This window comes from Salvia hispanica, chromosome 4 (assembly GCF_029641045.1).
Source record: "Salvia hispanica isolate PSC_SH4W2 chromosome 4, Shi_PSC_v1, whole genome shotgun sequence".
Classification (NCBI taxonomy): Eukaryota; Viridiplantae; Streptophyta; class Magnoliopsida; order Lamiales; family Lamiaceae; genus Salvia; species Salvia hispanica.
The window spans coordinates 59,280,606-59,304,486 of record NC_142695.1 but is presented as its reverse complement, the minus strand read 5'-3'; the positions used below and the strand labels follow the sequence as shown (position 1 = coordinate 59,304,486).

At 37.1% G+C, this 23,881-nt stretch overlaps 3 protein-coding genes and 2 pseudogenes across 3 annotated transcripts; 3 read left to right on the top strand and 2 right to left on the bottom strand.

The window, feature by feature from the left end:
- The first annotated feature begins 442 nt into the window (after positions 1–442).
- On the top strand, positions 443–1,402 carry LOC125197272 ((-)-isopiperitenol/(-)-carveol dehydrogenase, mitochondrial pseudogene; annotated as a pseudogene).
- Positions 1,403–1,717: 315 nt separating this feature from the next.
- LOC125192145 (premnaspirodiene oxygenase-like) lies at positions 1,718–4,240 on the bottom strand. Its single transcript, XM_089070261.1, has 3 exons — positions 3,906–4,240; positions 3,210–3,762; positions 1,718–2,329 (listed from the first exon to the last, which is right to left on the bottom strand). Exons 1-3 carry the CDS (start codon positions 4,238–4,240, stop codon positions 1,718–1,720), a joined length of 1,500 nt encoding a protein of 499 aa, XP_088926387.1.
- A 5,674-nt stretch (positions 4,241–9,914) lies between these two features.
- Positions 9,915–11,051, top strand: LOC125196631 ((+)-cis,cis-nepetalactol synthase NEPS3 pseudogene; annotated as a pseudogene).
- A 153-nt stretch (positions 11,052–11,204) lies between these two features.
- On the bottom strand, positions 11,205–13,481 carry LOC125195624 (premnaspirodiene oxygenase-like). The gene is made up of 3 exons (XM_048093756.2): positions 13,153–13,481; positions 12,461–13,013; positions 11,205–11,965 (listed from the first exon to the last, which is right to left on the bottom strand). The coding sequence occupies exons 1-3, from the start codon at positions 13,476–13,478 to the stop codon at positions 11,354–11,356; spliced, it is 1,491 nt and encodes a 496-aa protein (XP_047949713.1). The 5' UTR covers positions 13,479–13,481; the 3' UTR covers positions 11,205–11,353.
- A 3,058-nt stretch (positions 13,482–16,539) lies between these two features.
- On the top strand, positions 16,540–22,845 carry LOC125192260 (bicyclo-germacrene synthase-like). Its single transcript, XM_089057742.1, has 7 exons — positions 16,540–16,668; positions 20,368–20,644; positions 20,736–21,105; positions 21,189–21,404; positions 21,567–21,708; positions 21,794–22,048; positions 22,395–22,845. Exons 1-7 carry the CDS (start codon positions 16,540–16,542, stop codon positions 22,671–22,673), a joined length of 1,668 nt encoding a protein of 555 aa, XP_088913868.1. The 3' UTR covers positions 22,674–22,845.
- Positions 22,846–23,881: the final 1,036 nt, after the last annotated feature.

The following is a 23,881-nucleotide window of genomic DNA, read 5'->3' as shown; positions in this document are numbered from 1 at the left end:
GTAAGAGACATGCAGAAAGAAAAAGTAATTAAAATAGTTATTGCAGAATAGGTCTCACCTCATTAGACATAAAAAGAGTTTCTAAAATTAGAAATTACGTATTCTTGTAAGACTGAATAAAAAGAATAGAATGCATATTCTTGTAGGACGGAGGCAGTAAATAAATTGGAAAAGAAAATAAGGTGGTCGTTGGCTGGATCGTTATCATATTCCATATCCAACTCATTATTTATTGTAATTGTCACATATTCAATTCCTAGGTTGGCTTTATTTTACATATGTGGTCCAATCCTTCATCCAACAGTGGTATATTATAGCATCATAGCATGTTTTCAGCTAATTATACGGCGTAGCGACTATAGATAAATTGTGTGTTCTTGTAGATATTATACCAAAGTTCTCTATATATAGACATCGGTCATTTGGTAATTAACACATCTACAAACCTAATTTCTAAATCCCAAATATGTCAAACAATTTGATGAAGAAAAAGCTTCAAGGCAAAGTAGCCATTGTAACCGGCGGCGCCAGCGGCATCGGCGAGACCACCGCCCGCGCCCTGGCCGATCACGGGGCGCGCGCGGTGGTGATCGCCGATATCCAACCCGAAAAGGGCCGCGCTGTGGCCGAATCCATCGGCCTGCAGCGCTGCAGCTACGTCCAGTGCGACGTGGCGGACGAGGAACAAGTTGCGGCCATGATTGAATGGACGGCAACGACGTACGGCGGCCTCGACGTAATGTTCAGCAACGCCGGCATCTTGGCCGGCTCCCCTCAGACCATCCTAGAGCTGGATTTTTCGGAATACGAGCGCGTGATGCGCGTGAACGCGCGTGGGGTGGCGGTGTGCGTGAAGCACGCGGCGCGTAAGATGGTGGAATTGGGGACGAGAGGCGCCATCATCTGTACGGCAAGTACGGCGGCGGAGAAGGCGAAAATGGACTTGACGGACTATATAATGTCGAAGCGGGCGGTGCTGGGGCTGATGCGGTCGGCGAGTTTGCAGCTCGGGAAGCACGGGATACGGGTGAACAGCGTGTCGATGGGGGCGGTGCCCACGCCGCTTTCTGCAAAGCATGGGCTGGTGACAGCGGCAGATGTGGACAAGTATATCGGGCCCTACACGAGCTTGAAAGGGACAACGCTGACGGGCGAAAATGTGGCGGATGCGGTGGCATTTCTGGCTTCGGATGAGGCGGCGTTTGTCACCGGAGTTGATTTAGCGGTGGACGGAGGATTGATTGCCATCCCTTTCGACCTATCTAACTAATAATGCTTGTCCACAATTCCAATAAAAATGTACGTATCTAAAATTCTACTAATAAACATATGTATTGCCCTTTGTCGTTTCAATTCGTACGAAAAAGACATGTATTAATAAATTTGGTATCCTCTTTATGTCCATGTGTTCTATGATTTCCACGTATAATTTCCTACTACACGCTAATAAGGACCTAGATATTTACCGGAATTGAGCTGATGATCTCTCTGTATAATAATTTAACCTATTTTAAATTTATTTTATTATTTAAGTGTTATAATTTGATTTGTTAATACACTGCGTTGATGATACGTTGGCCGGAATGGTATCACATTCCCCATCCAACTCATAATTTATTACAATAGTCTCATATTCAATTCTAGGTTGGCTTTATTTTACATATGTGGTCTAATCCTTCATCCACAATATATTATAGCATCATAGCATGTTCATCAGCTAATTATACGGCGTCGCGACTACAAATAAATTGTGTGTTCTAGAAGACACTAGACCAAAATTTTCCGTCATGTCCAAATCCTCAGCCCTGAAACTTTCCGGAAGCTTCCAATCGAAGTTGTACAGTAACTGAGCTAGAGCCGACTCCACAGTAGCCAAGCCGAATGTCATCCCAGGGCACATTCTTTTTCCAGTTCCAAATGGCAAATATTTGAAATCACCACCTACAAAATCCACAGCTTGATCCTCGAATCTCTCGGGCTCAAACTTTTCTGGATCATTCCAATACCTCGGGTCCCTCTGCATGGCCCAAATATTTACCATCACCATCGCTCCATTAGGTATGGTGTATCCGTTGATCACGTGTTCCTCGTTGCAAGCTCTAGGCAGCATCGGAGCAGGAGGGTGCAGCCTCAGAGTCTCTTTGATCACCAATTTTAGATACTTCATATCATAAACGATGTCGGTTTGTTCAATGCTAGTAGTATTTTCTTGCATGGCTTGTCGGACTTCAGCTTGTGCCTTGGACATCACTCTAGGGTGCCTCAATAGTTCTACCATGGCCCAGTCTATTGTTACTGCTGCAGTATCAGTTCCAGCGGTAAAAATATCCTGCATATTTGTGAATTGATGGAAACAAAATCATTCATACAAGCGACAAAATCACGATAAACGAATCTAAGTCAAACTTAATTTGAATAATTTAACAAAATCCTTGTGCATAATATCGAACTGGATCAAATCTAAAACTCGTATACATTGTTGGATATCATTTTTTCTATATCAAACCAAATACTTGCTAGGTAAGTTTCTCGGTCCACAATGGGCTACTCATGTTAGAAGTCCATGGGATTTCATTCCATGAACTTCTACTCCCTATATCTGTTGTTAAATGTCTCATTTTTTCTTTTGTCGTCTGTCTGTCAATAAATATCTCATTTTACTTTTAGTATAATTAGTAAGTGGAACTTAGGCTATTCAATATAGTGGAAAATGGGGATAGGATGCGTGTATAGTCTGGGCTATTGCAAGTGTATGGGCTGAAAGATAAAATGCTGACTAGCAAACTAAAAATGGAGATAGGGCGGGTGTTACATTAACTATGTCCTGTCTCTCATGCCCTTAATTAATTAGAAAGTTGTAATATTAGTATCTGTTGAATGGGAAAAGACACTTCTCCTTCATTCATTATTCTTCGGGGTGTATAGTCGGGATATTGTGAATGCCCTTACATTCCATAAACTCATTCCTCTTATATTTTATTATAAAGCTAATATATAAAAGTAGGACTTATATTCCACTAATTTATTCTATGCACCTTACTTAAAGTAAAAAATTTCTTAAAACCCGATCCGGTCAAATATGAGATATTTATCGGTGAACAGAGGAAGTATTATTTTATTCAATTATTTGATTTGGAAACAAAACCTATTGTAAACAATGATTTATCAAGCCATAAAATACAATATTCAGAGAGGAGATATCTACTTACAAACAAGACAGCCTTGATGTTGTGGTTGTTGATTGGAAACTCGAGTCCCTCTTCTTCCTTAGCCCTAAGAAACACATCCACCAAATCCTCACCCCCAAACTCCGAATTCCGGCCGCGATTCCTCCTATGCCGGTCGATAATATCATCCAGAATCACATCCAGCTCTCGCCGCATCTTCTTCATCAGCCGCAGCCTCGTCCAGCTCAGCGCGGCCGCGATCCTTGACGACGGGAACAGATCCGCCACCTCAAACCCCGCCGCCATCTGCAACGAATCCGGCATCATCTTCATCAACGTCGCATTATCCTCGCTTACGCAGCCGAAGGCAGCGCGACAAGTGACGAAACTCGACAAAGAGAAGATCTTCTCCGTTAAATTCACGGAGCTTCCGGAAGATTGGCGCAAGGAATCCACCAATCGATTTGATTCGTCTTGTCGAATCGATTGGAACAAGCGCACCATCTTAGTACTGAGAAGGTCGTTGATGCAGAGCTTTCTCATCTGGCGCCAGTAGTCGCCGTAGGGGCTGAAAGCGACGTCATTGCAGTTGTACCTGTTGGCAAATGAAATAAAAAAAAATATATATAATAATATTACACGTCGATGTAAAGATAGAACTGAAACCACTTTATAAGTCTGATCAGGGCCACTCCTTCCGTCAACAATTGATTTTAGGATGGAACCTAATATCAGTACCACATGATCTCAGAGGCAACGGTTCTAGGCCGATCGGCGAAGCAGGGGTCGAGGTCTTTGAGCATTTTTTTCGCGATGTCAGGCGACGAGACGACGATGGTGGTGGACTCGCCGAGCTTGAGGTGCATCAAGGGGCCGTGTTTGTTGGAGAGATCTCTGAAGCAGCGGAAGGGAGGGGTTCTCATCTGGTGAAGGTTTCCGATTATAGGAAGTTTTCGGGGGCCGGGTGGCAGCTGTTTCGTCGATTTGCCATTTTTGGGCTTCTTCCATTTTTTAAAGAAAAAGAAGATTGCAGGAAGAATGAGGGCTGCAAAGGCAGTAATTAGGTCGAGCATGTTTACTTTTGTTGGAATAATTAGGGAGGGGAATAATGGGTTTGCAATATATAGAAAGGTACTCCCTCCGTTCGCCAATATATAAACATCATGACTGACTCGTGTTTTAAGGAATTTAATTTTATAAAAAAAATTGATTAAAAAAGTTATTGATACATAGATCATATTTTCTCTATTGATTTTAATAAAATGTGAGTATATGAAATGAGTTGTTGAGTATGACATTTATGCGGACCAAAAAAAGGTGAGATATTTAATGGCAGATTGGTAAGTAATATTTTCTATGACAACAAATTGACTTAGGTACGAGCAGGGACGGAACTAGAAATTGAAATAAGCCGGTGCTGAAATTTCACTATAAATACACCAAAGTGCGCGATGCCTCGTATTGTCCATTTACAATTACTTTGACTCGTTTATAATAATATTAAAAATATAGTAAAAAAGAAAAAATATTAGACGAATGTGAATGAATATGTATAGGCATATAGACCAAAAACAAAATATGAGATGAATAATTGCTTAAAAAATACTAATCAATAATGTTATTATACAAATAAAAATAATAAAATTACAAAATATTAATAAATAAATTGATTCATATAATACTGTTCTGATATAAATAAAAATTATAAAATTTTAAATTGTACAGATTGATATTAAAACATTTTTCAAAAAGAACAAATATTAGTAATATATTCCTAAACACACAAAACAAGAAATAGGATTTAAATGCTCTCTGTTACCGAGATCATAATTTATATGACTCGTCTACTCCTATTTATTCAACACCCTGTTTCTCTTTCCTCTCTTCTTTATTTCTTCATTATCTTCTCTCTCAAGTTATTCTATATCTGTAAACACTACATCCGATTCTAAGAGGACGGCACCGGCCAAGCCCCCGCTGCAGCGGTGGCGTGGCCTATTCTATCTCCGTCCCTGGGTACGAGGGAGTGTTATGCATGATTAATGAGTGTTATGCATGATTAATGATACTTAAAACAAAAAAAATGAATTTTAAAAATTATGGCACGATTTTGAAATGTATTGATTGAATATTACAAAAGTATGACTTACTATATGTCATAATCATATCATGTACTATTAAGCTATAAGCAAATGCAACGTTCTTTGATTTCTATGGGATTAGGTGGACAGTAATTGTTTATTATGTGAATGTTTTGACTGATACAAGTTAAAAAGTATTTTTAATTAAATAATTGCCACCAGTTGTTTGGCTAGCGTAACTTATTTGATTTGGGAATCAAGTAGATAAGTATGTTTATTAACTTTTTCACTGATGACAATAGAGATAGAGAGATGAGAGAGGAAGCTATATTTCCAATCAGGAATATTAAATAATTGTATGTAGATATATCGAACTTTTTGAATGTGGAATTTTGTGCAAATTACTCGATCCTTCGAGCCTGACGTGAAAACCGATGGCAAATTTGGCAATTTTGTTATTGTAAAGAGTAAAAAAATTGACAACAAACGGAAAAGAAATTAAAAGTCAGTTTTGTGACAATAAATTGGGCAAATTGTTGAAAAATAATGAAGTTTGATTAAATTTTATTCCGTCTCATAACTTTGAAAATTAATTGAAAAAATAATGAAGGTTGAATATATTATCCTGCCATGTTAATTGGAATTTCTTTACATATATAATTAAGCTAAGATGATGTGCTATGTAATCTAATAATTGGGTTAAAAAGGAAATCGTATTAATAACTGAGAATTCTAAATAATTATTACACATCATATTTTTTAATGGGTAAATAATGCTTTCTTCGCTTAAGATAGTTGAGGTATTTTTTTTTAGCATATGATTTAAGAAACTAATGTGTTAAGTGATTATGACATTTAATAGAAAATATAAACTCTTTATGTTTGATACTTTTGCATATTTTATAAATGTGGATATGATTTCATTTTTTTTGATCAAATGATTCAAATCATATTTATTATAAAGGGACTTACTATAGAAAAGCTTGGACCGGCTGCGATTGGGCCTCTAGCAAGACTAGGCTTAGAAATGCTCCCAAGCGGCCTCTATAACTAATAGGCCACACCGGGCAAGCCCGAACCAGTTCAATTAGAATCTCTAGTTGTAGAATTAAAACACAACGGAAACTAATTGTGTAGGACCAAAATAGTAATTAACCTAATACTACTAACTAAACCCATGCTTTCTTTTACAAAGAGGTTCACTAATAATCTCCATTTATGCGCGGTCGGCAGTGCAGAGCTATAGTGACAATAAGGTCACGGTTCAAACCCCGCCACCTACTGGGAGACTTTCAGCTTTAATCCGAAAATCCAATAGGGCAGGATTAGTCGGATTCCATCAAAGATGTGTTCGACAAGTGATCCAACCAATTTATTAAAAATAAAAGGGGGCAAACTTTTATAGACCATCCAAAAATGAAAAAAAAAACAAAACTATTTGACCATAGGCAGGACAATACTAGCATGCTCATCAACTAACCATACGGAGTGGCGACCACAAATAAATTTTGTTTTCTTGCAGGTGCTAGCCCACTACTTTCAGTTATGTCCAAATCCTCAGCCCCGACACTTTCTGGAAGCTTCCAATCAAAGTTGTAGAGAAAAAAGCCAACTCCATAGTAGCCAAACCATACACTATCCCGGACACATTCTTCTTCCAGCTCCAAACGGAATATACTCAAAATCACCACCTATAAAAAATCCACATCTAGATTCTCGAATCTCTCGGGCTCAAACATCTCCGGATCCCTACAGTAGTTCGGGTCCCTATGCATCGCCCAATTATTCACCAACACTATAGTTCCAACCGGTATGGTGTACCCGTTGATCACATGCTCCTCGTCGCACGTTCTAGGAATAAACGGAGCCGGAGGGTGCAGCCTCAGAATCTCCTTGATCACCGATTTTAGATATTTCAGATTGTAAACGACTTCGCTTTGTTTGTTATTCTCTTTCAAGGCTTGTCACACTTCAGCTTGCGCCTTCGCCATCACTCGAGGGTGCCTCCTCAGTTCCACCATGGTCCAGTCAATAGTTATCGCTATAGTATCAGGTTCCGCCATGAAAATATCCTGCATATTATATGTTGTGATATAATAGAGCAATTTTGTAATCGAGATAAACAGAAACGTAAAGAGACACAGAATTTACGTGGTTCACCAACGTTGCGTTGGCTACGTCCACGTGTGGAAACGGAGAACAAATGCTATTCAGATTGTTTTAAGATTACAGAATTATGCGCTCTACTTTTATATAAATTGGATGCGAATGACTGTGATTATTTCGTGTGATGATAATACTATGAAATTAAGGAATCAAAATAAACACATGAATTTTAAAATTAAAGAATTAGATTAATTTCCAGACAGATGTCAACCAAACTTGGCAAAAGAAATTAAGCATATATCCATGCAGTAGTTTTTATAACTTAGAATTTTAAAAATTATTATTATTAACTAAGAAATTAAGTGTATATATATGTAGTCTCTTTTATATCTAAGGATTTTAAGAATTATTTAATAATAAAATAATTAAATGTGAATGATGATTATATATACATGCAATCTTTTTATAGTAGAATTTTAAGAATTATAAATAATTAGATGAGAATGATTATAATTATTTCGTTGGATGATAATACTAAGAAATTAAGTATTATATACACATGCATTCTTTCTCTAACTTAGATTTTTTAATATCATTTACTAACAACATAATTGGATAAGAATGATTATTATTTTTTTGAATGATAATATTAAAAAATTTAAATATATACGGATATAATCGTATTTGTAATTTAAAATTTTAAAAGTTATTGCATAACAAATAATTTGATGTCAATAACTATTAGATGAGTAAATTTAAAAATCAGTATTTTATCAAATTTTAAGCATACGCAGATGATAAATAAACTTTTGTATTAGTTTTGAATATTAAATAAAATTCAGCATTTAGACAAGGCAACTCAAATCCTTTTAGTATTTTGCAAATTTGAAAGGATGTGTTTAAATTTTGATAAAATGGTAAAGAAATATACTTATTCTTGTTATTGGAAGAATAATTATGTAACGGTTAATGTACATAATTAATTACTAGTGTGATATAGTAAATCATTCCTTAAATGTATATATGTTGATTGAAAACTTAGTCTTTCCTAAATGATCAATAAAAGGGTAAATATGTAATAGAATAGTTTAATTAATAATTATAAATGTAAAATATCTAAAATGTCCAATTTTGTATATAGAACTTTTGTTAATTTATCACTACCCTTAATATATTTAATTTTCATGATTTAGTCATTGCAAGCAATCCCATACTGTATCTTGGTACTCCCTCCATCCCATAGTAGATGGCATAGTTGAAAAATGACATAGGATTTTAGGAGATGTTATTTTGTGTGTTAGGTGGAGAGAAAAAATTAACAACGGACCCAGATGGGGTAGGGTGGGGTCGGCCGACCCACCATCAGCCGATGAGTGCCGCCGGAAACCTCTGCGATTGGCTGGCGAGCCACTGCGCAACTCCTCACCCGACACCGCAAAATTAGAGATTAAGAAGGAAGAGAGAAATAGATCATATCACCAATTGATAAATGAAAATGGATTAAGATAAGGAATTGTTTTACGTTTCACAATGTGAAACTCTTATGACTGTTTCTTTTATTCCCTTATTTATTCGGAAAGGTGGAATAGGTTGCATTATTTTATTTTGATTTTTCAGTTTGATTTTAGATTAAATTATAAAATATTAAAAAAAATGTTATAAAACACTTCAGAGATTTGATTTTCATTTAATTTTTATTAATATAAAATTTTATAATTTTCAGTTTGTTGTTAAAAATTAATAAAAAATTTAAAAATTAAAATAATTACTTAGTTTTAATTTTTTTTACATATTTTTTTATGCATTGTATCCGACCCCACGATAAATATTTTCTGGGTCCGTCATTATAGAAAATAATATATTTATATTAATGTGAGAGTTTTTTTTTAAAAGGAAATATCACATCTTTTGTAGAACAAACTAAAAAAAGAAAGTGCGAAAGAAAGGGTGACATCTATTAGTTAATGGAGGGAGTATAATTTTATACAACCGACCGAACGTCACCATAATTTATTATAATAGTCCCATATTCAATTCCTAGGTGGGCTTTATTTTACATATGTGGTCCAATCCTTATCCACAATAGTATATTATAGCATCATAGGATGTTCATCAGCTAATTATACGGCGTCGCAACAACAAATAAATTGTGTGTTCTTGAAGATACTATACAAAAATTTTCGGTACAATTGCTGAATAAAACCAAAAATAAAAAATACTCCTCCGTTCCTGAAAATTGATCATTTATTTCTTTTTTGTCTGTCCTTAAAAATTTATCATTTTTCACTTTTACCATTTTGGTTAGTGAATCCTACACTCCACTACTTCATTCTTACTCATATTTTATTTTAAAATTAATATATAAAAATAGGACTCACATGTCACTAACTTTTTCAACTCATTTTCTATTATATTTCTTAAAATCCATGCCAGGTTAAATGGTGACGAATTTTATGGGACGGAGGGAGTAAAAAATTGAAGCACTTTTTATTTATTGTATACATCTTTCGTTATCTATATAAAGGCATCGATCCTTTGGTAAGTAACACATCTACAACCCTAATTTCTAAATCCAAAATATGTCAAACAATTTGATGAAGAAAAAGCTTCAAGGCAAAGTAGCCATTGTAACCGGCGGCGCCAGCGGCATCGGTGAGACCACCGCCCGCGTCCTGGCCGATCACGGGGCGCGTGCGGTGGTGATCGCCGATATCCAACCCGAAAAGGGCCGCGCTGTGGCCGAATCCATCGGCCTGCAGCGCTGCAGCTACGTCCAGTGCGACGTGGCCGACGAGGAACAAGTTGCGGCCATGGTCGAATGGACGGCGACAGCCTACGGCGGCCTCGACATAATGTTCAGCAACGCGGGCACCGTCAGCAGCTCCCCTCAGACCATCCTGGATTTGGATTTTTCGGAATACGAGCGCGTGATGCGCGTGAACGCGCGTGGCATGGCAGTGTGCGTTAAGCAGGCGGCGCGTAAGATGGTGGAATTGGGGACCAGAGGGTCCATCGTCTGCACGGCGAGCACGGCGGCCGAGAAGGCGATGGTGTACTTGACGGACTATGTGATGTCGAAGCGGGCGGTGCTGGGGCTGATGCGGTCGGCAAGCTTGCAGCTCGGGAAGCACGGGATTCGGGTGAACACCGTGTCGCCCGGTGGGGTGCACACGCCGCTTGCAGCAAAGCAGGGGATGGAGACGCCCGCGGATATGGAGAAGTATATTGGGCCCTACACGAGCTTGAAAGGGGCGCCGCTTATGGGGGAAAATGTGGCGGACGCGGTGGCGTTTCTGGCTTCGGATGAGGCGGCGTTTGTCACCGGAGTTGATTTGGTGGTGGATGGTGGGATGATTGCTATGCCATTCGACCTATCTAACTAATTAATATCGCTTGACTACAATTCAAATAAAAATGAATCCAAAATTCTAATATACTTATGTATTACATGAGAGAGAGAAAAGTAGAAAAGTAAAAAATGAATAAAGTATGTGGAGAACAAAGTAAGAGTGGGGAACTTTTGCTAAAAAGAGAAATGACTCACTTATAGTGGGATATCCTAAAAGGTAATATGACTCGCTTATCTTAGCACGGAGAGAGTATTAATTACTGCATATTGTTTCTCTATAAATAGTTGTAATCCTTTGTGGCATGGGATTAAGCAAGAATAGTAAAAACACATTTCCCTTTCCTCTAATTTATCAAGCCTTCTTAAATTTCCATAAGTTTAGTTATTTTATTGGAGATAGAATCCACTCGAAGGATTCAAGTTTATAACACAATATGAGTACTAGAACAAAAGGGCAAAAAACCCTAGTTCGAACAAGGGCTTGAGCGAAAACTCAAGGAAAATAGAACAAGATACTAATCATGTTTGTTTCTCAATGGAGAATCAACTAAGCATAGTCTCATGTTCAACTCATAGGTTGGTTTTATTTTTATATATGTGGTCCAATCTTTCTTCTACAATATTTTATAACATCTTAGCCTATTCATCACCTAATTATACAGCGTCGCGACTACAAATAAATTGTGTGTTCTTGAAGATATCAGACCGAAACTTTCCGTCATGTCCAAATCCTCAGCCCTGACACTTTTCGAAAGCTTCCAATCGAAGTTGTACAGTAACTGGGCTAGAGCCGACTCCATAGTAGCCAAGCCGAACGTCATCCCAGGGCACATTCTTTTTCCAGTTCCAAATGGCAAATATTTGAAATCACCACCTACAAAATCCACAGCTTGATCCTCGAATCTCTCGGGCTCAAACTTTTCTGGATCATTCCAATACCTCGGGTCCCTCTGCATGGCCCAAATATTTACCATCAACACCGCTCCGGCAGGTATGGTGTATCCATTGATCACGTGTTCCTCATTGCAAGCTCTAGGCAGCATCGGAGCCGGAGGGTGCAACCTGAGAGTCTCTTTGATCACCAATTTTAGATACTTCATATCACAAACGATGTCGTTTTGCTCAACGCTATTAGTATTTTCTTGCATGGCTCGTCGTACTTCAGCTTGTGCCTTGGCCATCACTCTAGGGTGCCTCAATAGTTCTACCATAGCCCAGTCTATTGTTACTGCCGTAGTATCAGTTCCAGCAGTAAAAATATCCTGCATATTTGCGCATTGATAGTGTTGGAAACAAACACGTTAATAGAAGCAACAAAATCACGATAAACGAATCTAAGTCATAGATAATTTAACTAAATCCTTGTGCATAATTTGGAGGGTTGGATGTTTTTTTAATTCTGTTGGATCAAATTTAAAGCTCATATACATCGTTCGATCATTCATTTTTTCTAACAACTCCACCTAAAGTCTCTTGTCACTCGTCACTCAAGAATGTGGACATCTTGATTGGGACAGATAGTACTTATATTCCACTAACTTATTCTATTTACTTTGCTTCACAAAGTCAAAAAAAGTTCTAAAGCTAGACCAGTCAAATATGACCATATGAGACATTTATCAGTAGACAGAGGGAGGGAGTATAATATTATTCAATTATTTGAATTGGAAACAAAACCTATTGCAAACAAGGATTTATCAATCAATAATATACACAATATTCATCCTACTGGATTCAGAGAAGAGATATCAACTTACAAACAAAACAGCCTTGATGTTGTGGTTGTTGATTGGAAACATGAGTCCCTCTTCTTCCATAGCCCTAAGAAACACATCCACCAAATCCTCACCCCCAAACTCCGAATTCCGGCCGCGATTCCTCCTATGCAGGTCGATAATGTCATCCAAAATCACATCCAGCTCGCGCCGCATCCTCTTCATCCGCCGCAGCCTCGTCCAGCTCAGCGCGGCCGCGATCCTTGACGACGGGAACAGATCCGCCACCTCAAACCCCGCCGCCATCTGCAGCGAATCCGACATCATCTTCAACAACCTCTCATTATCCTCGCTTACGCCGCCGAAGGCAGCGCGACAAGTGACGAAACTCGACAACGAGAAGATCCTCTCCGTCAAATTCACGGAGCTTCCGGAAGATTCGCGCAAGGAATCCACCAATCGATTTGACTCGTCTCTTCGGATTGATTGGAACAAGCGCACCATTTTCGGGCTGAGAAGGTCGTTGATGCAGAGCTTTCTCATCTGGCGCCAGTAGTCGCCGTAGGGGCAAAAAACAACGTCGCTACAGTCGTACCTGTTGGCAAATGAAAACAAAAATTAATATAATAATATTTCACATCAGTGCAAAGACAGAACTGAAACCATTATATAAGTCTCATGGGTTACTTTCTCCTATCACTAATTTGTTTTAGGATGGAGCCTTCTTTCAGTACCACATGATTTCGGCTGCAACGGTCCTAGGCCGGTCGGCGAAGCAGGGGTCGAGGTCTTTGAGCAATTTTTTCGCAATGTCAGGCGACGAGACGACGATGGTGGTGGACTCACCGAGCTTGAGGTGCATCAAGGGGCCGTGTTTGTTGTAGAGATCTCTGAAGCAGCGGAAGGGAGGGTTTCTCGTCTGGTGAAGGTTTCCGATTATAGGAAGTTTTCGTGGGCCGGGTGGAAGCCGTTTCATCGATTTGCTATTTTTGGATTTCTTCCATTTTTTGAAGAAAATGAAGATTGCAGGAAGAATGAGAGCTGTGATTAGGTAAAGCATTTTTTTGATGGAATAATTGATGAGGATAGATAGAATGGGTGCTATATGTATACTAAAAATACCAACATTTTTACTCTTTCCTACTTTCATTTACTGAAATCTCGTGGACTAGGGGTGGGTAGGTACGGTATACCTTACCGAAACCACCATACCGTAAATATGGTATGCGAAAAAGTCATATCTTTACCTTACCAAAATTTTCGGTATACCTTATTTTCGATATGACGAATTTCCATACCGATACCGTATCTCATTTTCGGTATACCGTATCGAAATTTGGTATACCTTACTTTTGCGGTATACCTGACTTTCAACATCAATTAAAATAGAAAATTAGAGTTTTTAGAATATTTTTTATATTTTAAAATTTTATAAATAAATTAAATATAATTTATTCATAATTAATTTATATTTCACAGTAGATTTTATAATTTACAAATATATAAATTATATTTTATATATAATTGTGTTTATATATTTGTGGTATATACCTTAGTTTACGGTATATACCGAATTTCGGTAGGTAGCAGTATACCGCGGTATTTGAAAATTCATATTGTTACCTTACCAGAATATTTGGTAAGGTATCATGCCGTACCGAAAGTCACGGTATACCGAAAATTCGGTATTTTCGGTATTTTTTCGGTACTAAAGCCGGTATTTCGGTAATTCGGTATTTTCCTCCAGCCCTATCGTGGACTAAAGAATGCATTAATAGTAAAACATGTAAAAAATGTACTCCCTCCATCCCCGATTAAGAGTCACACTTTGACCGGGCACGCGTTTTAAGAAATGTAAAGAAAAGTTGGTTGAAAAAGTTAGTGGAATGTGGGTCCTACTTTTATATATTAGTTTTATAATAAAATGTGAGTAGAAATAAAGTAAGAGAGATGAGAGAGGGTAAAGTAAATGAAAGAATAAAGTAAGTGTGATTATATGTTTTGTTTTTAGCTAAAAAGAGAAATAACTCAAGTAGCTTGGGACAACCCAAAATGGAATACGACTAAAGTAACTTGGGACGGATGGAGTATGTTCTATAGAAATAGTTCATATTTATTTAAGGAAACCTTTTCTCCTTCTCTTATACTTTATCATTTATAAATCTCACAGTGCACTACACTATTTCAATTACTTTTTCTCATTCCCTCATACTTTACTTATTATTCTCCCTCCGTCCCACAAAGATTGTCTCATTTTTCCATTTCGGTCCGTCTCACAAAGTTTGTCTCATTTCACTTTTTACCATTTTTTGTAGTGGACCCCATATTCCACTAACTCATCATTCCTACTCACATTTTATTATAAAACTAATATATAAAAGTAGGACCCACATTCCACTAACTTTTTCAACTCACTTTCCATCACATTTCTTAAAACCCGTGCCCGGTCAAAATGGGACAATCTTTGTGGAACGGAGGGAATACATTAGTATCTGGATCATCCTCAAATGACCTATTTATATGGAAGGCGGCGTTTAAAGCTTTAATCAAGTACTCGCGTACTTCTAGCCTTGTTGGTCCTGCCCTATTATATATTAGCCAACTCTACAGAAATGTTCCACTAATTCAACAAGACTTTTAATGTCCCGCTAAACAGTTGACTATTCTGGAGTATTACTCCATTCGTCCCGACTAAGATGACACATTTCATAGCCGGTAGAAGATTTTAAAAGTTGTGGATTAATGCGGTTAATTTATGAGAGAATGAGTGGGTGTAAGTATTAAATAGAGAGAAATAGAATTAAATATTTAATTGAAGAGATAAAAAGAGGTTGAATGTATTAATTGAAGAGAGAAAGTTACCATAAATAGAAATGTATAATCTTGGTTGGAACAAACTAAAAAAGAAAGTATGTGATGTTAGTTGGGCCTGAAGGAGTATAATCTAACAATGTGATGCAGAAACGTATAATGGATCATCCATCCTCAAATGACCTATATAGCTATTACTATTCTTCGACGGTTCATCCGTATCAGATGATGTGAAAACGTCGCTAAATAGTGGATCGTCCATCGAACGACGTTCCGACGCATTAGACCTCATCGGCTTGGATTTCCCCCGACGCTCATCCAGTCGCGCCAATCGTCGTTGTTGGTCTCGAACTTGTTGTTGCAGATCCTCGTTCTCGATGTCGCGCTGGACGTATCGAACCTGTTGTCTCAGATTATCGTTCTCGAGGTCGTGCAGATCACGCTGTCGTGCAGCCTCTTCGTTTGGGAGATCTCCACGTCTGCCACCACGAGCATCGCCACATCTGCCGCCATGTCTATGTTCAGCCATTGATAATCAACCTGGATCATGATACCAAATGATAACAGACACGTATGAGAATGACTGAACTGGTGAATAAAGAACTCAACTAATTGAGAACTCTAGAATATAAAACTCAATGTAAAATTAATATACAAAAGTCTGTCTTTTAAGTTTAATAATGGGACCTTTATATAGACAAAGGGAAATCATAAACTTATTGAAAATAAAACTAAAGAAAATAATTGAAAAGGAAATAAACAAAAAGGAAAACCTAATTTAATATAAGGAAAAACAATTACTCATAATATTTTTCCATCTACAAATTCCATTAACTAGGAATAAATAAAACCTAAAATATAACTTGCTTAACCTCCCACTTCTATATTCTATAACTACATCACAATGCAACAGTATTCTCAATTAAGCTAGTTTTTGGGACCGGTAAGAAATCTATACAACAACGTTTTTTTATTGTTGACTATTTAATTGAGCTTAGGGTTTATTAAAGTATACTCACACTATTCTCAATTAAGCTAATTTTGGGACCGCTAAGACAACTATACAACAACGTTTTTTATTGTTGACTATTTAATTGAGCTTAGAGTTTATTAAAGTAGACTCCCTATATCTATAAACAACTTCACTAACAATTTGGCATATAAATGTTATAGAGCATTTATGGTGATTAATAACGCATTGTCACGTAACGCTGGACCACAAAGTCTATAAATACATTAACATTTCCTCAAATGAATCACCAACCATCTTCTTTGCCCTTCACTCACATTTTCTTGAAGCATATAGTAAGATGGAAATATATTCATCACCTGTTCCTGCAATCAAGAATGGCAAGAGCTTAGATGAAATTCGTAAATCCGTGAAATTTCATCCATGCATTTGGGGAGACTTCTTTCTCAAATATGATCCAGATAACACGGTTGGCATATATATTCATAACAAAACACTGTCATTTATTATACAACTATGTTTTATTCTATACTATTTTATGTACTACTATAATATGTTACGGACTCAATTCCCACATCGATTGTGAGAACAACTGGTGTGGGGTATATAGACTAAATGGACTCTCTCTCCTAATAGGCTAGTCTTTTGGGATGAGTTCTCTTGTTTGGTCTGTATCAATTGGTGCTTTCATTGAGAGCCCAAACGGCTCGGAGTGGTGGCCGGGCAACGAACTCACCGTGACCAACACGTGCGTTTGGGGCAGACTCGGAGTGGTGACCCACGGAGTGGTGGCCGGGCAAAGAATCCGCCGTGACCAACGTGGCCGTGACCAACGAGAACTCGGAGTGGTGGCCTGGCAAAGAACCAGCCGTAACCAACGTGGCCGTGACCAACGAGGACGTTGGTCCTTAAAGGAGGGTCGAATGTTACGGACTCAATTCCCACATAGGTTGTGAGAGCAACTGGTGTGGGGTATATAGGCTAAATGAACTCTCTTTCCTAACAGGCTAGTCTTTTGGGATGTGTTCTCCCGTTTGGTCTGTATCAAGCCACGTTGGTCACGGCGGATTCTTTGCCCGGCCACCACTCTGAGTCGGCCGCAAACCTACTCGTTGGTCACGGCGAGTTCGTTGCCTGGTCACCACTCCGAGCCGTTTGGGCTCTCAATGACAACACCAATTTATACAGACCAAACAGGAGAACTCATCCCAAAAGACTAGCCTGTTAGGAGAGAGAGTCCATTTAGCATATATACCCCACACCAGTTGCTCTTACAACCGATGTGGGAATTGAATCCGTAACATAATGTATGTTGCATACAGGCCCATCCACATTAGATGAGTAAGGAAAGTTGGCCCAAAAATAAATCTGTGTGGGTTTGACCCAAAGCAGACTATATCAAACTTAGGTGGCTTTGGGTTGGGTTAGGTCGGGCCTGGATGAGCCCGAGTTAAGATTGGGCCCTAAAAGATTCGGGTTAGAGTCGGGCCCTGGTTAACTCAGGGGTCAAGGGGTCAGGGCTAGAACGGCCCATGTTCGCGTTGACTGTGCTCCCCATGTGGTCTCGGTTTGAGGGGAGGTTTGTTGGGTACAAACACATCCCACGTCGGATGAGGGAGGGAAATTAGAAGGTGTATATAATTCCAGTTCAACCCCAATTAGTTTAAGGCCTTTAAAGAGTAATCCAAAAACAAATGCATGCGGGATTGACTCAAAACGGACAATATCAAACTAATATTGCCCGTCAACTATCCTAACAATATATAGGTTACATAGGACTCACTAATCAAGTTATAGCTTATAGTAACCCTTTAATTAGATTTAAATTGCATTTGTATTTAATTAACAATATGGGCCGTCTTGGTTTGAGCCCAGGCGTAATTGAAACCTATATAGCCCATATTCATAATGGCCCGGTCTAAGCCAGCCCATTTTTGCTCAATTGATTATTAATTATTAGAAATGTGATCAAATGAAAACTCTAAATATTGTACAAACTCAAAACTATGATCTGGACCATTGAAAAATGTCAACAGATCAAAAAAAAGCATCAATAGGAAAATGTCAACAGAATTTCAACGGTAATCAATTATTGATGTTTTGATTGATATTGTGTTGATACTGTGTTGGCATTAAAATCTTGAAATTTTACACTGTGTTGATACTGTATTGAAAGTGTTGAAGCTGTGTTGAGGAGTTTTGAATTTGTACAATATATAAGTTTGCATTTTATCACTACCCTTAATTATTATTAGTTAAAAATTCAAATAGTCAAAAAAACGTTTTGGGTTTGTCGGATTTTCCTACATTAATGTAGGAAAGCGACTTGGGCTGCTAATAAAAACTTCCAATAAGAAAAATAAATGAAGTTAAGACAACTAGATAAACTAATCACATGAATCTAAAAATGTATGTACCAAGACCAACCATCTTTCAACATTTTCATGAAATGCATTTAATTAGTTGTTAGAATATTGAAATTAAGCACATTCATGCATTTTGAATTTAGAATTGACACTGCATGGATTTAGACATTCACCTGCTCATACGAATTACAGTCGATTTAGCTTACATATTTTGATTTTATTCTACTTGACTTTAATTGGAATCCATGCGTGGAATTGGACTTCATATTTGAGAATTAAAGAATGGTCACTTTATTCAACATGCTTCATTTTAACACACCGATCGAATATTGCATTTAAGTAGGGATAGATAGGTAAATATTACTACAAAGATTGCTCTCAAATTAATTTGAAACATCACTACTTAAATAATGTCGACTTCATTTGTTGGGAAATTAACTTTGATAAAAATATGCATTGATTACACATTATATTTATAAAGGGCGAATTGTCAACTAAATCACGAAATAATATTGTCAATTACACTTTTCAATAACTGAATTATAAATCACGAAGTTCATATTTTTTGCATTTATCCCATCCATATCCTTTCCGGAAATATACATCAAGATGTGGCAATTGGATTTAAACACGTGGAATTTGTTGAAATAAATACAAACTTTGTTGAAATTTAAAGTGATAGGTAATTTTAAAGACGCTTACTGTTTCGTAACTTTAGTTGTTAGTTTTCATCAACATAAGGCGCTACTATTTTTTGCTATTAATATTCTTGCAAATTAGGGAGGTTTGATTATTCCACATGATTAAATTAAGCCTTTCTCTCCAAAACACTAATTACCTGCATTTATATTTTAAAATGTTGAAAATAAGAGCATCCACCTCAGTGCTCTTGCGAAAGAGCTCTGCTCTTGCCGTCCATGCTCACCGTTGCGCTCTTGCCGACGGCACCAACATGCTCTTGCCTAAGAGCACCACCGTGCTGATGGCAAGAGCACGACCAATGTTGGTTTATCATTGTTTCAATTTTTATTTTTTCAAAAATCCGCAAAAATCTGAAAAATTCAGATTTAATAAAAAAAAATATTTTCCCACTTCCCAATAAAATATATCCATTTTTTTTCCACACTTTTAATTTATTTTTTCCATTATTTTTACCCCAAAATGAATAAAGGTGGGTCCAGACCCACATCGATGCTCTTGGCAAGAGTACGGATGTGGATGCTCTAAGTACATGAATTGCAGTTAGACTCTTAAAATGTTTAAATTAAGGACTTGTATTTATTTAGATTTTAGAATGTTCAAATTAGTCAGAATATGGACTAAAGAGTCCGATAAATGTCTCTGACATTTGTTCAATAGAAAAATCAACCATCCTCTGTGTCTCTCACACATTTGCTTTGTTATTAGATGGAAATTTATCCACAAAGTTCATCTTACCATTCTTTAAAATGAATCTAGAACTTAAACGATCAAATAACAATTTTTTGTGCATCAATGATATTTGAAGTTTCAATTTGACCATTCATTTTGAGCTCATAATCATCAAACTATTCCCCATTTATTATAAAAAAAAACTATTCCCCTACACACTATTAATGCTTATATATTGATCGAATCACACAAATTAAATCTCAAACACCTAATGGAAAAAAGTAATCATACCAATTAATGCAAAATGTCAAAAGAATGACCAAACTTATATATGATTCAGATTACACGGTTGGTATATTTAATATTCTCATAAAAAATTGTCATTTATCGTATTGTTAATTCCAATGTTTTTCTTACATCATAATGTATAGAAAAATAGTGATGCTCAAGAAGAAGAACACATAAAGCAGCAAGAAATGGTGAGAAATATGTTCTCTCAAACTCCAGAAGATTCGACGTATAAATTGGAACTCATCGATTTGATTCAGCGCTTGGGAGTGGAATACCATTTCAAAAATGAAATTGAAGAATCCTTGAAATATATTCATGACAATTACATGCAGCAAAATAGCAAAGACGACGAAGATCTCAGCACTGTGGCTCTTCGCTTTCGCTTGCTTAGACAACAAGGTTACAACGTCCCATGCGGTAAGATTCTTACATAGTCGTTACTTATTTGTTACTAAGATTATTAAGTAATTATTACTAATTAGAACCTTTACTTGATTGCTTGAAACAGATGTTTTCCACAAATTCACAGACATGAAAGGAAATTATGTGGCATCGTTGCAAAACAACGTGGAAGGATTGCTGAACTTGTACGAGGCAGCGCATCTTCTGAAGCACGACGAGGAAATTCTGGACAGAGCAATAGATTTTTGTTCGTCTCATCTCAATGCTTCACTAATCGCCGATGTTTCACTATCTAAACGCGTTGCAGAAGCTCTGAACATGCCAAACCGTTGGAGTCTCGCAAGATTGGGTGCGAGAAAGTTCATTTCTGCATACCAAGAAAATGAGTCGCGTAATGAAATACTATTGAAATTCGCAAAATTGGATTTCAACCTGGTGCAGAAGATGCACCAGAGAGAGCTCAGTGATGCTACAAGGTACTTGTATACTACTAATTAGTCTGATTTCATTTAACTATATCTCAATAATATTCTTATGAGTTGGAATTTGATTTAAATAGGTGGTGGAAGAAATTGGACGTAGCGAATAAAATGCCGCATGTAAGAGATAGGATTGCGGAATTGTACATGTGGGTTCTAGGAGTCTTCTTTGAGCCATGCTATGCTAAAGCCAGAAGAATATTACTGAAATGCATTTCTATGGCTTCCATTTCCGATGACACATACGAATATGCAACACTAGATGAACTACACATCCTAACCGGCGCTATTCAACGGTTGAATGCCAATTTACAATACATTATTATTTACTAGTACTCCCTACGTCCGTTATTAAAATAGTGCAGATGCAAAATGTGATATTAATGGCGGACGATGGAGTATGATTTTTTAAAAATATTTGACATAACAAATGCGTTTATTATCTTGTTGTATTTCAGTTGGGATGTTAATGAGACCTTGGAGGATTCACCACCATACATCCAAATACTATACAGAAGCCTTATCAAAACATACACTGAAATCGAAGATGAAATGGCGAAAACGGGAGATTCGTACCGCGTCCAATATGCAATACAAGAAGTATTAATTCATCCGTTTATTTTATAAATTCAACACAAGAAACATTATTATTATTTTATTTTTTAAACAGCAAAAATATTTGCAGATGAAGAAGTTATTGGTGTCATATTTTGACGAGGTGAAATGGTTGTATAATGATAATTATATTCCAACCCTCGAAGAGTATTTGACAGTGTCTGCTGTATCTGGTGGTTACATGATGTTGTCAACAACTTCTTTGGTTGGAATGGGAGGTGATGAAGTTATTAAAAGTGATTTCGATTGGATTGTAAACGAGCCTCTATTAGATCGAGCATCAGCATTGTTAGGTCGACTGTTGGATGACTTAGTTGGAGATGAGGTATGTCATACATATATATTCATAGAATCATAATCAAATGAAAATTCACATATTCTATATCATTACTCCCTCCGTCCCAGATAATTCGTCCCAGTTTTTCATTTTAGTCTGTCCCACATAATTATTCCCACTTCACTTTTACCATTTTTGGCAGTGGACCTCATATTCCACTAACTCATTCCTACCCACATTTTATTATAAAACTAATATACAAAGGTAAGACTCACATTCCACTAACTTTTTCAACACACTTTTCATTACAATTCTTAAAATCCGTGCCCGGTCAAAGTGACCCGAATTATCCGGGACGGAGGGAGTATATCTTATTCATGGATTTAATGTGCAGTATGAGGAGAAACCCTCGGCGATACATTGTTACATGAAACAGTGTGGCTTGTCGGAGGATGATGCCCGTGCTCAAGTTAAACAACAAGTGAAGAATGCATGGAAAGATATGAATCAAGAGTGCCTTGAGCCGACACCCGCATCCATGCCAATCCTCATGCGCGTTATCAATTTGGCTCGAGCCGCCCAACTCATCTATTCGAACGGGGATTGTTATACCGATCCCAACAAATCGAAAGAATGGGTGAAGATGCTACTTATTGAGGCCGTGCCAATTTGAAGTTACGAATCTTGGCGTGTTGTTAAGAAGAGACGGTTTTTCTCATGCGTCGCTCCTAAACCTGAAATTTAGAAAAAACGCAGTACACATATGGAATAACAAGTACTCCCCCCGTCCCATTAAATATGCAACATTTGCTTTTCGGCACGGGATTTTATGTAGTGTTATTTCGTGAGTTAGTGAACAGAGAGTAAAGTAAGAGAGAAGAAAAAGTAGAGACGGTATTGTTTTCATTTTTGGAAATATTTCATTTTTAATGGTACAGACCAAAAAGGAAAATCATTTCTAATGGGACAGAGAGAGTATTCCCTATAACCAAAAAAAAAAAAAAATATTGCCACCTGGACCCAAAAAAACTTCCTATAATCGAAACTCTTTTAATTTCATCAAACTTCATTATTTTTCGACAATTTGGCCTATTTATAGTCACGAAACTGTTATTTTAATTTCTTTTCTGTTCGTTGCCAAATTTTTGAATTATTACTAACCAAAATTGCCCAATTTGCCATCATTTTCACGCCAGGCTCCGAAGGATCGAATAATTTGCAAGCAAAATTCCAAATTCAAAAAGTTCGATGTATTTACCAACAATTAACTAATATTGCTGATTGGAAATGTAGCTCCCTCTCTTATCATCGTGAAAACGTTAATAAACGTACTTTTCTACTTGATTCGCAAATCAAAAAGTTAAGCCAGCCAAACAATTGGAGGCAATTATTGAGGGTACAAATACTTTTTAAATTGTTTCAGTCAAAACATTCACATAATAAACTATTATTACTGTCGAGAAATGATATGCTACATGCCTTAAGTGGGCTCCTTATATGAGCACCACTCTCGTTTGACACACGTTTAGTATCGTTCGTTTCGATTTATCTATTTAGCTTAATTCTAATACATTAAAAAATGTTATTGCAATTTTTAATTTCACAAAATTCATAAAAATCAAAGCTTGATTTATTATTTTATTCATTTATTTGAAATTATTGAGAAATCGAGCAAATCGAGCTTTGATTTTTATGAGTTTTGTGAAATTAAAAATTGTAATAACATTTTTTAATGTATTAGAGTAAAACTAAATAGATAAATCGAAACGAACAACCCTAAATGTGTGTCAAACGAGAGTGGTGCTCATATAAGGAGCTCACATAAGATATGTAGCATATCATTTCTCTATTACTGTCCACCTAATCCCATATAAATAAATA

What these genes read in the sequence shown, in the direction of transcription:
- LOC125192260 (XM_089057742.1), top strand. Translation starts at nt 16,540, where the DNA reads ATGGAAATATATTCATCACCTGTTCCTGCAATCAAGAATGGCAAGAGC. An exon ending in GAGCTCAGTGATGCTACAAG is followed by an intron (nt 21,106 to 21,188) that starts GTACTTGTATAC and finishes TGATTTAAATAG; the next exon opens with GTGGTGGAAGAAATTGGACG. An exon ending in TCCAATATGCAATACAAGAA is followed by an intron (nt 21,709 to 21,793) that starts GTATTAATTCAT and finishes AAATATTTGCAG; the next exon opens with ATGAAGAAGTTATTGGTGTC.
- LOC125192145 (XM_089070261.1), bottom strand. Translation starts at nt 4,240, where the DNA reads ATGCTCGACCTAATTACTGCCTTTGCAGCCCTCATTCTTCCTGCAATC. An exon ending in GTTGCCTCTGAGATCATGTG is followed by an intron (nt 3,763 to 3,905) that starts GTACTGATATTA and finishes ATTTGCCAACAG; the next exon opens with GTACAACTGCAATGACGTCG. An exon ending in ACATCAAGGCTGTCTTGTTT is followed by an intron (nt 2,330 to 3,209) that starts GTAAGTAGATAT and finishes ACAAATATGCAG; the next exon opens with GATATTTTTACCGCTGGAAC.
- LOC125195624 (XM_048093756.2), bottom strand. Translation starts at nt 13,478, where the DNA reads ATGCTTTACCTAATCACAGCTCTCATTCTTCCTGCAATCTTCATTTTC. An exon ending in GTTGCAGCCGAAATCATGTG is followed by an intron (nt 13,014 to 13,152) that starts GTACTGAAAGAA and finishes ATTTGCCAACAG; the next exon opens with GTACGACTGTAGCGACGTTG. An exon ending in ACATCAAGGCTGTTTTGTTT is followed by an intron (nt 11,966 to 12,460) that starts GTAAGTTGATAT and finishes GCAAATATGCAG; the next exon opens with GATATTTTTACTGCTGGAAC.